Raw genomic sequence first — 16,504 nt, 5'->3', positions numbered from 1 at the left:
TTGAGAAAAAAATAAGGGGTTTTTTTTTCACTTGTAAACTATGATTGGGACCATTCCTAAACACAGTGTCATTTTAATAGCTTGTTAATTTAATTTGCAGCTGTACTTTCATTAACAGAACTGAAGAGATGTTGCTGCTGATAGAGTTTGCTTAGCAATGACTGATAATGCCATACCTTATTTTTAATTAGCAATGGCTATTAATGCCATACCCTATGCTGCTAAACAGGCTTTGAAGTATTTGAAACCAAGATGATGTTTAAAATGTAGATATCATTTCCCACAACGATTTTTTTCCTCATAGATGTTTTCTAAAATGGTGTATTTACATATTTTTGCATTGCTTTCCTAGAAGAGGTTCGGTGAATAAAAGCATAAGCAGTAGGCAAAATGAATTAGAGTCAATGACTATATGAATAAGGGGAAAAATTATTCTTACCCATTATCTGCATTTTGGTAGGTAGTTCTTTGATTCTAGCTTATAACATAGTTTATACATTACTGATGTCAATGAGACTTTCCACTATTAGTAAGTACAGGAAAACATTTGTGCTTGTGCCAAAAAGTTGGTCTTATTTATAAATGTTAAAACAAGATACAGGATACCAACTATGTTCATGATGGACTTAATCTGCTTCAGCTGGAGGAAGAGATAAAACCTAACCCTTTCATTTCTGGCCTCAAAGATCCTTTGCAAAGCTCATCTCTTACTTGTGTATGGTTCCTTTACTGAGATGACTTTATGTTACGTCTTATGTCAAATTTCTGGAGAACAGGTAGCTCCATCAATCAAGAGATGTGTTTAACCACTTTGGGGAGTCTCTCTGTTGTCAACGGAGGAAAGTAAAAGAGTTTACTTAGTTTCTGAACTGCTCTTCAGAGATGGCGCTCTCTTCGTTTTGTTTGTATAAGATTATATGCACTTGCGTTAGATATCATGAATCACCTTCCTGGTTTCATTTTAGTCACACTCTCAAAGATTAAAATATCAATGTCAGGTTAATACTAAGTTATTATGAAATGAGAATTGTTAATGAGAATTATATTCTATGTTTTCTCACAGTTGGAAATGGAAAAATCTCAGTTACAGAATCTTGAGCTGGAGCACAAAAAGCTATCTGCTCGTCTTGAAGAAGAACGTGGAAAGAATAAGCATGTAGTATTGATGCTAGTGAAAGAGTGTAAGCAGTTGTCTGGCAGAATTGTAGAAGAGGCCCAGAAACTGGAAGAAGTGATGTCAAAATTTGAAGAGGAAAAGAAAAAGGCTACTGAATTGGAGGAGTCTCTTGCAGCTGAGAAACAAAGGAGTACACAAATGGAAGCTCAAATGGAAAAGCAGCTGTCTGAGTTTGACACAGAGAGAGAACAGTTGCGTGCCAAACTTCATAAAGAGGAAACACACACCAGTGACCTCAGAGAAGAAAGAGATAAAATGATCAAAATGATTGAACAACTAAAAAAGGAGAATGAAAGTAAAGCTAATCTTTCTCAGAAAAATGGCGATAGGAGTCTTGTTTCTGTTTCAATTGAAACAGAAGAACCAAGTTCAAGAACTGTTGCCTGTCAAACAGATACTGTAATGATGGACAGTAGCATAGAAAATGCTAAGAAGTTGCCTTTGACTGTCTCTATAAAGCCTTCTACAGTGAGCCCACTAGTGTCTGGCAATACAAAAACGAACGTGTGTGCGAATGCAGCATTTGTGAAGCCTGTCATTGATCGGCAATCTTCATCTAGTGAGCTTGTCCCCCCCACAACTCCTGTTCTTGCACAGAATCAAAACAGGATTGAAGAAAATGGACCGAGTACAGGCTCATCCCCTGATTTATCAAGTAGCGCTTCCCCTTTTTCAAATAGTAATTCCCTTTGCACCCCTACCACACCAACTGCCACAGCTCAGAATTCCTCGCTTGCTTCATCTATACACAGTTTGCATTCACCATCTGCCAACACTGCTGGCCATCCAGGCCTAAATCCACGAATCCAAGCAGCTAGATTTAGATTTCAGGCCAATACAAATGATCAAGACCAAAATGGAAACACAACCCAAAGCCCTCCCTCAAGAGATGTATCCCCTACTAGTCGTGACAACCTAGTTGCCAAGCAGGCAGCTCGGAATACTGTTACCCAAGTTCTTTCAAGATTTACAAGCCCTCAGAGTAGCGCTCCGTCACGGCCAGGGACATCACATTCAGTGGAAGTTGGCACTTACCCCCCAGTCGGTAGAGTGACTTTAAAGACTCCAAGTGTATCAAGAATTGACAGAGGAAACCCTCCACCTATTCCTCCTAAAAAACCAGGGCTTTCACAAGCTCCTTCTCCACCACACCCACAGCTTAAAGTTTTAATGGATAGTAATCGATCCCCAAATACAAGTGCAAAAACTGACAACAAAACCATGACCTCACCTCTTTCAAGTTCACCACAAGGAATCAGGGTAATAAATGAGGAAATTATTTCTAAGTCCTCACCTCAGCTGCCACCAAAACCTGCTATAGATTTATCTGTGGCACCTGCAGGCTGTGCCATACCAGCCATAGCCTCATCTCAGGTGGGTGCCTGGCCTTCCCACTTCCCTGGACTGAACCAACCTGCATGTTCAGAAAATTCCTTTGTCATTCCCACCACCATTGCCTGTAGCTCCTCCATAAACCCTGTTAGTGCTTCATCCTGTAGACCATGTGATTCAGACAGCCTCCTGGTAACAGCATCAGGTAAAGGGATTGATATGCTACAAACTGTCTCCCTCAAAAATAATGTTTTGGTTTTCTTTTATGTCTTGTTTGCTTTATCTTGTTGTAACTTTCTCTTTCTTGCTTTCTAGAAGCTAAAATTTTTGTTTATATTTTTTACACATTCCAGGGGCATGGGAATTCTTTTGCTGATTTAGTAATGTTATGAATTAGTTTGCTTCCTCAAGGAAGTCTCCATATTGAAGGCTTTTTTTAAAGATAAAGAGGACTAATGTTTAAATTAAGTGAGCTGCAGATTATAGTCTATTAAATAAATTCCTTTAAAAATTTATTTTATATATTTTTGGTTATGCTAGTATTTTGGACTTCAAAATGCTTTCTCAGTCTGAAATGATGTTTTGATTACCTCTGCAAGTGATCTTCCATGGAATATGTATTTTGTGCTCTGTGAGTTTTATGCCCTTTTAAAAAATAGGGCATAGCTGGGCCTATGGTATTCTGCTACAGCAGTAGATGGTTGCACATTAATACATGTAATTGCCTGTATAACAGTGCAGTTTCCCATATATCACTACATGCCTGTAGAATACGTTTCATTTTTATTTCTATTTTTCTATAGATCTTTTTTTGGTTGTAGGCTTTGTTAATACTCATGTATGGCATCTCACAGGTTTACTTCAACAAATATAGGCACAAATTCGCTGTTGAAAAGTTAAAATCTAACTTGATAATCTTAAATCTGGAGTCAATATGTGTATCTGCTACTCATTTTGCATTGTGGTGGGGACTAACTAATGTGCCACCAGCTTCACGGAATCTTCTTGGTGGCATTAAAGTGAACAAAGACAATACTGGTCTACGTTTCAGTGAATTATAGATCTCCTATAAACCTTTTTATTAACATATTTCCCTGCTGGGATCAGTAGCACTAGAACATTAGGTAGAAGCTCCTCTTTAGCTTGACTTGCACTGCAGTAAAAAAAAAAGGAACACAGTTACAGAACACTTTAGACCTTCATCAGTGTTGAAGAATGTTTGAGTTGTCTCAAGCTTTCAACAGTTATTCTCAGTTCAGTTATGGTACTTCAGTCCCTCATAACTCTAGTCCCTGCATCATAGTCTGTAGGGTATAAAAGCCCTGCGCAGCCAATCTGCTTCCAGCATGTAACCAACCACTTTCTCTTGGTAGCTGCACCACTAAAAAGTGAGTTAAACTCAAGCACCAGTCCTGGGGAAGCCATTCCAAAAACAGTCTGTGGCAAAATTGAGTGTGTATATATAGGAGATTCCAGGTTTCCTGTTATTAATCAATTTTTATTCCCATTCCACTTCACTGAAGACTTTCTACATGCATCAGGAGTAACCTGGTCATCCTTCTAGCATTTAGTTGTCACACCATACTGTCAGAATCCTCTCTCCTTTCTGAACTGTGCCATAAAAATGTGAGCTCAGAAATTTTATCCTTCCCTTTGTCTACTACTCCTCAGAGTCAACAATACTGGGATTTGATTACTGCCTATTAGTTTGCTGTTTTTCATAGGGACATCCTGAATTTTCATCTTAAATTTGTATTCCAAGATGAGTCTGGTTGCCATGTCAGATAGATCATTAGTCTCCCAGTATTTTAATCTTTTCCAAACTTAATTTGCCTTCAAGTGCTATTAGGCTCCATAACATAATTTAAAAATGATTCCAAGAACAAAATCTAAGATTTTATGAACATAGAACAAATTACTGGAAAAGTCAGCTTCTAAGTGAATAGTTTTTGTAGGCAAGACGTTGTCTTCCACAAATCCTATCAGCATGAATTAGGTGTATATAACAGTTAGTATTACATTAATTATCTGGTGTTTGGTAATCATTTAAGATAGTTATTGATTATTCATTAGAAGAATAAGCCTTATACCTTAAAAGTGAAATTACTAGTGCCTTTCTTCATAACCCCATGTATTGTTTTTGCTTGAGTTGGTGCTTTGAGGTATTAACTATTTTCTTAGGAGAACAATCATTCTTTTCAATCAGACTCTGCCCCCAAATATTTAATTTGTGTTTCTTATGAAATGTGTGACCATTCTCAGAGAAAATTCTCAAAGATAGGACTTTTTGGCAAAAATTGTTAGTTTTTTAAAAATTTTTTGGCTTGTGTTCAGATTGCTTTCTTTCTCTAACTCCCTTCACTTGTTTTTGGGAGGCATGGAAATAGTTGTTGATTTAATTCCATTATAATCCTTGCTCTGAACATTTGATCTTAGTACTTTTTAAGTCAGCCTGGTTTTTGGGAATATTTGCAATTGCAGGTGGGAAACATATCCCATGATCTATAGTTTGCAAAGAAAGATTGCTTAAACTCTACTTAGCTGTATGCAGTTTTATTTTATTACTATAGAGATGTTATTTTAGTATTAGTTTACTGGCTACATACAGGCTCAAAGAACCTTAATAACTTTATCTGTAATATTCAAATAAATATTCAGGATAATATTATTTTAAATAATAATATTATTTTACCCCAAATAATGCTCGTATTTTATTGCATTTATTCTTTAATCTCATTTTTTTAATGTTTTTAAGGGAATATAATTTATTTTGGCCAAATGTTCTAGCAAACTGCAGAACTAAATAAATTTAGAGCAACAGATGTTATGCAAGTATGGAAAAACATTTCCTTCAAAATTTTATGCTAAGAAAATAATTATATTTTAAATATATATATGAAAATAGAAAGATAAATCAAATTTAATAACACTAATTTTGTTAAGATAATGTGGTCAGTAATACCTGAATTCATGTCACTTATTCCCTTTTTTCAGCTTCTTTTTTAAGTATGACTTTTTTTGAGGTGAGAAACATCTAACAAACTACAAATACTGCTGAAACTTCCTTCCCATATCTGCATTTTCATGTCCTCTAGGCACAGAACCAGTTAGTTTTATTAATGATCTGGTTGATTTTAATATGTTTTATTTACTTTTTTCAGAAAATGTTTAGAATTTCAATTTTACATTCAGTTAAAGCAGAGCATGGTTAAATCTTACTCTTATTGTATAGTAAGCAGTGAGCTTCAATCAGAATTTTTTTATATTTTTAAGAACAGTGCCAAACAATTTTAACATATTAAAGAACATTGACAGAATCCTTCATTTTTATATTTTTTTGTTTGTCAGTTAATTCATGCTTGTTTCTTCTTATGGTGGAGTCAAAAGAATTGATAATAACCTAATCACTAAAGTATTATTAATTTTAAGAGTTTCCTAGTTAGCTCAGATTGCTTTAGGAACAGAGCAACAGCCTGATTTTCAGTAAGGAAGTGTCTTGGCTCTAGGAAGAGGAACTGTTAAGAACAAACTTAAAATGGGCACTCTGATCCTGTCACGGGCATTCTGCTAAAGTAATGTGGTCATATCTTTTAGAGATGGGCTATTGTACCACATGTTGCTCTTTTCATCCCTGGTAGGAAAAGACATGGGCCTTCATTAATGTTAAGCAGACTGCACATAGAGACATTACAATGAACATTTATGGCCTGATTCAAAATCTGTGACAGTGTTTTCATTAACTTCAGCAGCCTTTGATCCGTGCCAAAATGCTTCTGCTCTGTTTGGATTTCTACAGTTCAATGGCTGTAAGACTTCAAAATGGAAACAAATGTAGGCATTTGGATTATCATACCCCTGGGATTTCTGCTTTCACTTTCTTCTTAGTTTTGTGCTTTCTGTGTTACTCTTCAATGACATATATTTTTTTTATTTTGCTCATTTCTATGATGATTGATTTATTCTCTCTTTACAATTGGCTTTGAAGATAAAAGTGTGTGTGGCAGGGGGGAGGGGGGGTGTGAAGGACTGATGTAAGCTCTGAAATTAACCATCTCACATTCTGAAGCTGATGCCAGAAGCTGTTTTTGTCTGTCCCTCTGCCCTTCATCACTGCATGCCCTACAAGCTTTCACAGGTGCTTCATATTTCCTAACTTTTTGCATCTGTAATGGTGTCCCTTATTTATTGGTATCTTCTAATGTTGGTGCATTTTGTTGGATGAATTGAATCTTACTATACTGCTTCACATTGATAATAGAATGTAAAGTTATATTTATGTTATTACTTATTTTTGTATCTTTTTCAGTAGAAGGTTTTCATTTAATGGTAACTTGGTATAATGAATTTCATCACTGAATTGCAACAACATATTTTTCTTTTCAAGGAGCTGAAATTAAAATTAAGATGTGACTTTAAAAAATTCCTTTCATTTTGGCATTTCTCTTAAGGATGCTTTAAGAACAAGCAAACAAACAAGCAAATAAACTACATTAAAAAATCGTGCTCTTTTCAAAAGGAAAGGAAACCCAAAATACTATTTATATAACCATAATTCCAGTGTAACTTAGATAAAGAATTTTAGTAACTGTAGTGCCACCTTGTCAATATCCACTATCGGTTAACTGCCAAAAGAAGACAGTAAAAACTACACAAGTACTATTTTAAAAACATTAATATATGTATAGCAAGAGGTGCAGCACAGTTAGTTTCAAAGAATAACAAAAGGCTGAAAAAAATAAAACCACTTTCACAATGGAAAGGAATACCAAAAGTTATTCTTTGAACCTTAGGGAATTTTGTAAGAGTTAACTGTTCTCAAATGTTGGAAGTTGAAGGTAATATATTTTTTTGCCACTTAAAGGGTACAGTTTACTTTGTATATTGCTTATTGGTTTTTTTAATAAACTTAAGAAAACCCTCAAAATCCTCTGAATAAAAATATTGGAGAATTAAATATTACTAAGAGTATTAATAATCAGAAGGTAACTTCAGAACTGAAGTTATAAGAAGATGTATGGAGTTAGTTTTACAATTTATCATTGGCTTAAATTTGGATTTATAAGGTAACTTCATAGCTGCAGTGATGACTTCTTACAGTGAATACGAAAAAAGTAAGTTTAATAAGAAGCTAATAATACTGTGGAAATACTGAAAATTTGTTTCCTTTAGATACTAAACTAGTAAACTTAATTTAAATTGACAAATTTAGCTTACTTTAGAAACAAATATGAAAATACTCCAAGCTTTTTTTGTTGTTGTTGTTTTTTGAACTGGAATCAAACTATGTATTCTTCAGTGGTACTGCTCAGGTAATGAATTCTTGTGTAAGCCTTGATGTTAACTAAAATGTATTGAGATCTTACAAGGTACCCAGTCTGTTGTTTCTGTAGAATTCTTTTGGGAATTTCTGCATTTCATTTTGTTTTCCAAAATCTGAAGCAGATCATCCCAGCATGGTAGTGCTGCTACCGCATACTTTCTCTAGTTCAAGATGTTGGAGGGTGGATAGCACTTAGCTTGAATGGAACTGAAGCCCTAAAGCTCTTTTTCAGCCTCAGGCATTGCAAAACTGCATTAAAAGCTGCATAAACTTGCTTTGTATTGTCAGATTTCAGCCTCATATAGTAGCCTATTTGTGGCCATAGAAGACAGTTATTTATTCAAGAGAGAAATATAATGCATGTTTTCTAAAGGTAATAGTGAACATATGAAAAAAAAACCCCAACCTTTCTCCTATTTTCTCTTGCAGTCCTTGATCAAGGAGGAATGCACAAAATATTCCATGCCTTATGCAGCAAACTTCATATTCTTAACAAAGTCCCTCCTAAGCTGACAAATAGTCAGCAGAACATTTAACCACGACTCCTAAGCTTTCAGAGTTTTGGATTGAATATTCTTTGTTAATGGATTGACTTCAAAGCTTTCAGACATAAATTTTATATAACCTGTTATTCATTCCCACTGGAGCATTTTATAATGTATTGTTAAATATCACTGAGTAAAAGGAACGTTACCTTAATGAGGAGTTCAATAATAAATGTATTTACTTCTGTATTGTTTGTGTAAATGATTTCTACATGTTTTTTCAAACTTATTGAAAGGCACCTGAAGTCACTAAGGGCCCTCTGTGCAATTTATCTTTGTAATTACAAGTGAGTTATATAAATACTAAATATATACTATTATAATATAATACTAGAGTTTGCATTAAGACTATAAAGAGGATAAAATTATATATGAAAATGAGCACTTTGTTTTGAAAACTTTTCTATCGATACTTTATTTGAATATGCTGGGAAGATTTTTTTAAAGTAAAACTTGCCTAAAACTTCTGTTAGTTTTGTAATTTCAATTATATAAAATTTTTTGAGACATCCAGCTGCTACTACAGTTCATAAAAAGTTTCACATTGACCTTTTGTAGTGAAGTCCAGTTCATTTGTATTAACAAGTGTCACCCCTGAATGCAATTTTTATTCTTCAGAAGACCTTCTAATGTATAGACAAAGCATCATCATAAAATTTTGCTAAACTAATAAATGCATTTTGAAGATACTTCTTAGTTCTTAAAAGAGCACAGAAAATGCAGTGCTTTATTTGTGTCTCTAACTTCTGTTGCTTTAACTCACAGGCTGGTCTTCCTCCCTAACCCCTTTGTTAACAAGTGGTGGTCCTGTCCCCCTGGGTGGCAGGCCCACCCTTCTTCACCAAGCTGCTGCCCAGGGAAATGTCACTTTATTATCAATGCTGCTTAATGAAGAAGGACTGGACATTAATTACTCTTGTGAAGATGGCTATTCTGCCTTGTATTCTGCTGCTACGAATGGACATACAGGTAAATGATACTAAGGTCTATTATGGCATCCATGTAAAATAGTGAAAGCTTACTTCCTAAGTTTTTAATATTCAGTTAGGTCAAATGCATTTTTCTTAAAAATGTGAAATTGAAAATGAAATATATAGATTATATGACCAAAGTCATGATATATATATAAGCAATGCTTCTTGAGGCAGAATTTTTGAACTCAGCGTTTGAAACACAGAAAATTGGTAGCATTCTGCAGGAACATCTGTTCTATTTCTCCACTCCCTTCATATAAAAAGCTACCAGATATTATCACCCCATATTCTGTGAGAAACTAAAGATCTTTTTTAGCAATGGGAACTTGAAAGAAAGAACTTCCCTCTACAGGGATTAAGCAGCAAAGAATAGGTCATCACCAGGGTTTTGATCTTCTGCAGCAGCAGTGAAAAGGATGGAAGATCGTGTCAGAATAGTGTGTTACTTGGGAAATAAAATGAGCTGTCTTTATTTTTGAACTAAATGAAATAGCCTTCATTTGTTACCTAGGCTCTCCTGCGAAAATGGAAAGGTTTTTTTTTCCTTTCCTCATGACCCCAACCCTCCTCTGTATTGAGGAAGTAGCATTTCTGAACCTTTCGACAGTCAGTCTTCGTATTTTATGAATATATTTATGAAATGCATCACGTATGTTACTAGGAGATACGACTTTCATGAATACAAACTCCAAGCAATAATTTTCAGACTTCTAACACAAGGCTCTCAAACAGCAGTTTCTTTTAAAAGTACAGTGCACATTATGATAGCTTTTTCTACCTATGTAAAACCTTCCAGATTCTTATATTTCAAGTTGTATCACTATGCTGTTTTGGATACTAAAGATGAATACTAAAGCGATACCAATGGCAAATATTCCATTAATTTTTAGTAAAGTCAAAATTTTATTTCAGAGTCAAAGGAGGAACATAGTCCCATTAAAGCCACTACTTTCAAGAGTACTTTGTGGTTTTATTTAACAAAATATTTGTTAGTGGCACAATTAGAAAACCCTGATCTCGTGTTCCAAATAGCACTTAGAGAGACTATTTCATAATTCTTCTCAAGTATTTTAAAAATAAAACTAAAGTTAGGATACAAAATCCACAGATAGGCAGATAATGTACATTTTTCTGACATGTTCAGGGTTAATTTTGCTACCAGGCATAGAGGAGGAATTTTCCCTTTGCTCAGAATGGTGTATTCTTCTTTGCTTCCTAGGTGCTACAGGTATTTTTTTTTTAGAAACATCCAGGCCTTTTCGCCTGAGATTCTTTTTTGTTGCCAAGACCTTTAAAATAGAAAAAAGGTACTTTTTTTTTTAACTTTGGTGATTTTTTTCCTTTTTTCAACTTGTTATCTGCAGTTTTAAGAATCCAAGGTAATTATATTGTGTGGATTTATTATTCTCCCCTCACTGAATGGGTGTTTGGTGTATTCATCTAAGCTTACATCCATTTCTTATTGCTAATGTTTGTCAGCAACCGTAATTGACCCAACTCTTCTTTACTTGTCTTGTATTGTAAAATTGCTTCAAAGCAAATACCCTGATTTTCAGTTACAGTTACTGAGCAGCTCTTACTGGCAGGAAAGGCAATTTGATTCCTTGTTTTATTGTCAAAATTTCAAATAAGAAAGACACATGACAGAATTGTGAAAACACAAAAACAAACCCAAACATATGCATATGCACCCTGTAATTGTTTAGTATCTTTTATTTTCTGAGATAAAAACTATATTACAGAGTTTATAGTGTTGCTCTTCTATTTATAGTTGACAGGATGTGAAAAATACTTTGTTGTACAAATCATCACATTTCAGCAACTAAATGTATTGTGTGAATCCTGAATGAGAGAATCACACAACAGCAGTGTTGATGTCTCCTTAATAAATTATATGAAAATTGAAAGTTACAGATTTATAATGTTTTGGGAGAAAGATTTTTGTGCTTAACTTTATTATATAGTCCTTTTTCATTACTTGTAGTTTGTTGTTTGTTCTCAAGTGAATGGATATATGTAGCAATTCAAAGTGGAGACTTGTTTTTAGAAGTTACTTATATAGGCTTAAGAAAGGGTGTATAGAAATAAATATTTTTTAAAGTCCTTTCTAATACCTTTTCTTAACCAGCCAGGTGGAAAGAAATGATACTGGTGTCATTTCAGGATAAAATAGTTTATTGTTCAGATTTTTCAGTGTCTTGAGTAGTGTTGCCAATGGTAAGTTTCTGAGGGTTTTTTTTCCTTAGAATCATACGATCACTTAGGTTGGAAAAGACCCTTCAGATTGTTCAGTCTAACCATAAGACTTAACACAAGCCTATCCTTGTGGGTGATCACACCATGATTTAATTTATTGAGAATATTTTTAAAGTGGACTTAGTGACTAAATGGATTTTGAGATTTTTAAGTCAACTAACCAGATTTTCCTGTTTCTCCTGGAGAAGATTTCACCAGAAAAAATAGTAACTTTAGAATTGATAAAAGCAAGTATGATGAGTACCTCCCTTCAGAAACACCGTGTTTGGGAGATTCTGAGAAGAGTGGAAAGCAAATGATCCCCACACATTTCCAGTGAAGAAATAGTGTTTGAGATGTGTAGATAGCTTGAGAGTGGTAGAGCACATTGTAACCAGCATGGTGGCAGCAGCTGTTATATGCTCTCAGCCCATTCTGTAGAAATTGAGTTACACAAGAAAAGAGCACTGAAATATTCTGTCCTAATCTGTCCTAATTGCAAGATGTTTAGCTTTCCTGTTTGGAAACAGTTGCCTTTTGAGAGCTGCCGCAGAGGGTTTTTCCAGCACATGAAGTTAATAGCAGATGCTTTGTTTCCACCACACACTATCCCTAATTCTGTAGGTCTGAGAGAAATTCATGTAAAAATATACGTTTTCTTTGTATTTGAATGGACATGAGGAAACTGTTAATTTCATTATTTAACCACTAGTTTGGGATAGCTGAACAGGTTGTTTTATCAGGCTGTCTTGGTTTGACCATTAGCAAAGAAGGAGCCACTTCAGGTCTATTGTACACTTAGTAACAGTAGTTCTCTTAGCTGATAGATCTCCGTAGCTTTATGATGTTGCAAATCCTGACTGTTCTCTGCCATAAAGAGGTTGAGAAAGACAAAATTAAACAGTAAGAGTTTCTGAATCCAAGAGATGTGGAGAAAATAATATCCTTTGGACTCAGCTATGTGCTAATCATATGCATTTATGGTGTAATCGATTCTCTTCTATCCTGAGTATTTGGAGGCTGTGGCACCCTGATTGATAGGAAAAAACTGGAATATGGGAAGTAGAAAGGAGTGAGGTGCAGAAACATACAGCTACATGGAGTCAGCTTTGTCAAGCCACCGGATGTATCTGCATGATGTTTGCCAACACTCTGGAAGAACTAACTACCCAGCTGTGGAGGAGAGCAGTAAAGTCTCCAGGTGTTTGTCCTAATTTGCTTCCATGTTTTGCTTTTGCTTTGACCAAAACTTTTGACCTAGTGGCACCAATGTCTGTCTAGTGCCTACCCTTCCACCTAGTACTCCACACTGCTGATTACTTCTATGGCAGACCAGTGTGAACTGGAGTGAATGAGCCTGGATTGACCCAAATTACCCTTCTCCAAATCCCAGTAAAAAGTGCACCCAGAAAACCCAGGCTTCTTGGAGATAATTGCTCTTTCACTTGATATGCCACCAGAACAGGTCACGTAGAGCTTACTAGCTCATGTGTTCTGCCTTGTGAAAGTAGCTGTATTTCCTCATGGTCACACTTACACCTAAGAATAAAAAGCTCTTTTCAGAAGCAGTATTTTCACAGAGATAAGCTTCATCAGAAACAGTATTTTTACAGACATAAGCTACCACCTGAATGATCTGCCAATCAATACGTGTGAATTAACCATGCCTTTCTAGAAAGGTGGTCTTGTTCTGTGTGTTCATGGCTTTTGCATGGCTAACATATGCTTTATGAACAAACAGCAGAGTATTCCTGCCAAATACTTGAAACTGCTAGGTGAAAATTTTTTCAACATCCCTCATAAACTTTAGAAGTATTTTAGGATGTTAAGCAGGAATCTGTATTTTCAAGTTAATCATTTAATATAGGACTGGGATTGACAATGGAAAGAAGAAAAAAAGGTCATTCTTAGCAGAGTATTTTTGTGTTAAAAAGTGAATGAAAAGATAACTTCATTTTAAGTGGTACTATCTTACAATTGGAAGGACTTGGTAAGTTAGTTAACAGAGAGTTTCTTTATGACTTAAAAAAAAATTACAGGTCAAGTCCTGGTAACTTACTGTGACAACCAACTTTACAACAACAACAAATTTCATGTCAGATTACTTATTTCAAAAGTAAAGAATCCTAATTTATAAAATAATAACTTAGAATATTTTAAAATCCTGCTTCTTAATGTTAAATTATTTATTCAATCAACTCCATGACATCTGTACTAGTATTTGAAAAAATTGTAATGGGAGTAAATACATTGAAGAATTGTTTAGACCAGTCAGATTTCTAAGTAGTTCTTAATATATTTTTCTGATATCCAAGTAGTTCTTAATAAATGTTTCTGATACCTAGAGTTAAACTTCACTAGCAGAACTTGGCTTCAGGATTTTACCGAGTGCTGGAACAGCATGCATTAAGCTTGCTCAGAAATCAGGTCAGGAGTTTATAATTGGTGTTGTAGCTGAGCTTATTTTCCAAGTAGTAGTTTCAATTACAAAAGACTTGTTTTATTTTGGTCTGGAGCCAATTTCAAGAATGAGGAACAGATCAACTGTTTTCTTCAAAGTTAATTGCATCAAATGATATTCCAATTTGTGGATGAAAAGCAGTCTAATTACTATGTAATTAATTATCTTAAATTAGCTGTAGGGATGATGGAATCAGGCTGGTACTATTTTTAGGATGTCATTTTGGAACTATATGAATGGGAATGGTTTGGGGAGGTTTGAGTTTGTCAGCTTATTTTATTTGTCATCGCAATCACAAGTCAAAGTGTCCTAAAACAAGACTGGCCGGCGTGTTGCTTGAGTTATGTGTGGCTTGTGAACATCTCCCCTGTGGCTGTCATATTTGCCACAACTGCCAGTAGGCAGTGATGCCTGTAGGGACTCCTGGATAATTCAGATCCCCCACTTTGGAGGTAAAATAGCTAATACTGTGGGAGTTGCCTGTAGTGGGCATTTATTTGAATCCCAGCAGAACCCAACCCAAACCCTTTTTGCAAAATGGTGGTGATGCCCCCGGGAGACAATTCTCATCTCTCTCCTACAAACTTCTTCCTGAGCTTTTATTTCAGTCCCCTAAGGTGTGATGTGTAGTCCAAAAGACTGGCTGATTGTTGCCCCTTGAGCAGACTTTAGCCTCTGGTAGTTTTAACCACTTGTTCTTGTTGATTCATTCTATGGTTTTGCTCCATTTATAGACTGTGTGAGATTGCTGCTGACTGCAGAAGCACAAGTTGACGCTGCTGATAAAAATGGCTTTACACCCTTGTGTTCAGCAGTTGCTAAGGGACATGTCAAGTAAGTGAAGCCTTTAAGATTTTGCCTGTCAGCTGTTACTCAATTTTATATTCTCTTTACATTATATACTTTTTTCATTACATTACTGTTGCATTCTTATGTATTTAACTATAATTTATTGAAAGCATCTACTTAAATTCATGTTCTTAGGCCATTCTGATTTGAATATTTTCTATTTGTTTTGTTTCCAATTTCAGCTCTTAAGGTTGCTGAACAAGTATTCTTACCAATTACGGTGTGGTACTGGTCTACACGGGCACGATACCTCTGAATTTCTTAATTTTCTTTGCGTTATCAGCCATAGTATGGGATTAACAGAGAAAGGAAGAAGGAAATAATTTTTGCACTGATTTTTTTCAAGCATAGAAAATATGAGTATCATATTCAGAGGCAAAAGAACATCTGAGTTTTCTCCTTAGTGATATAGGATCAAATACCTAACACAATAAGACAAGGTTTTTTGAAGGTTTAAGTTTTTTTGTATCAGTAACTTTGAAAAACGGAAAATTATGTACAAGTCAAACAATATTACTAAAAACATTTTTCAAAATGTAATTAGAATAATTTATATCATAGAATCATAGGAAATAGAACTGGAAGTTGGAAGCAACTATTAAATAACTGTTTCCAGAGCAACATTTTCCAGAGAAAATTATTACAAATTCAAAAGGCTTTAAACAGAATTACTAAGAATTCTTATTACAGAATTTACCTTTGTTTTACATATCTTTGCTTTTTTTAATCTTTCTGATTCTTTTGAAGTTTAAATTTTGTTATTTTTAAGGATTTTACTCTAGTACAGTCACACACAGGAATCAGTCTTTGAGTGTTATACTGTGATAGCCTCTGATCCCACACTGAGGAAGAGTGGGATCTCTGTTCTTCTGACTGTCTTCCATGAGTGTATAAGAATCTTCAGAGATTCATGCCACTTCTTAGAGATTTCAAGCTCATCAACTAATGGTTATTTTTTACTGGAAGTCTTACTCCAGAGGTAGCAGATGCCCACTTGGTGTTTTGAGCGCAGAAATATGTATCTAGTTAAGTGTTTCAGTGTTTTGCATAAAATCTGTAAAAAATATGTGTGACTTGACAAGACAAACCCAAAATACACCCTTCATATTCTCTCACTAAAATAAATACCTTAACACTTCATTTAAACAGGAAGCTATTTATTTCCCTGACTTACCCTCACAACACTTTGCTGTGTGTCATCTGCTGTGCTGTGATATTGCAGGCTTTATATGCTTTTTGCCTTAGAGTTATGTAATATGATATCTCTAAACACTTTTTTTTGCTTTTACTTTTCTAGATACTAAACATGAACTGAATTGTAAAATTGAGCATGGAATAATGACAGGGCTAGCCAGAAATGTCAGGGAGACTACAAATGGTTCAGGCTGTTTGATTTGTTGATTGTTTCAAAGTTCAGGAGCAGAAAAAAAAAAATCTGTAATAGGTGGAATTTGGGGCAACAGTACTGTCTGTCTCCTAATGCAGGGTTAATGATAGCACTAAACTGCTCTCAATTGCACATGAGGTGTCTGTCATAGACTTGCTAACCAGTCCCCTGTGACATCTTTATTAACCTTGTTCCTGAGCCAAGACAATACTGTTGTTCTAACT

At 35.0% G+C, this 16,504-nt stretch overlaps 1 protein-coding gene across 1 annotated transcript in view; it reads left to right on the top strand.

The window, feature by feature from the left end:
* CTTNBP2 (cortactin binding protein 2) overlaps nt 1–16,504 on the top strand; it is an 81,666-nt gene that overhangs the window by 34,013 nt on the left and 31,149 nt on the right. Inside the window, 3 exon segments of the mRNA XM_032105670.1 lie at nt 1,064–2,714; nt 9,140–9,343; nt 14,779–14,878. Of these exon segments, the coding sequence (XP_031961561.1) occupies nt 1,064–2,714; nt 9,140–9,343; nt 14,779–14,878 (1,955 nt within the window).

Source organism: Corvus moneduloides, chromosome 4 (genome assembly GCF_009650955.1).
Source record: "Corvus moneduloides isolate bCorMon1 chromosome 4, bCorMon1.pri, whole genome shotgun sequence".
NCBI lineage: Eukaryota > Metazoa > Chordata > Aves > Passeriformes > Corvidae > Corvus > Corvus moneduloides.
This window is presented reverse-complemented; position numbering and strand designations above follow the sequence as displayed.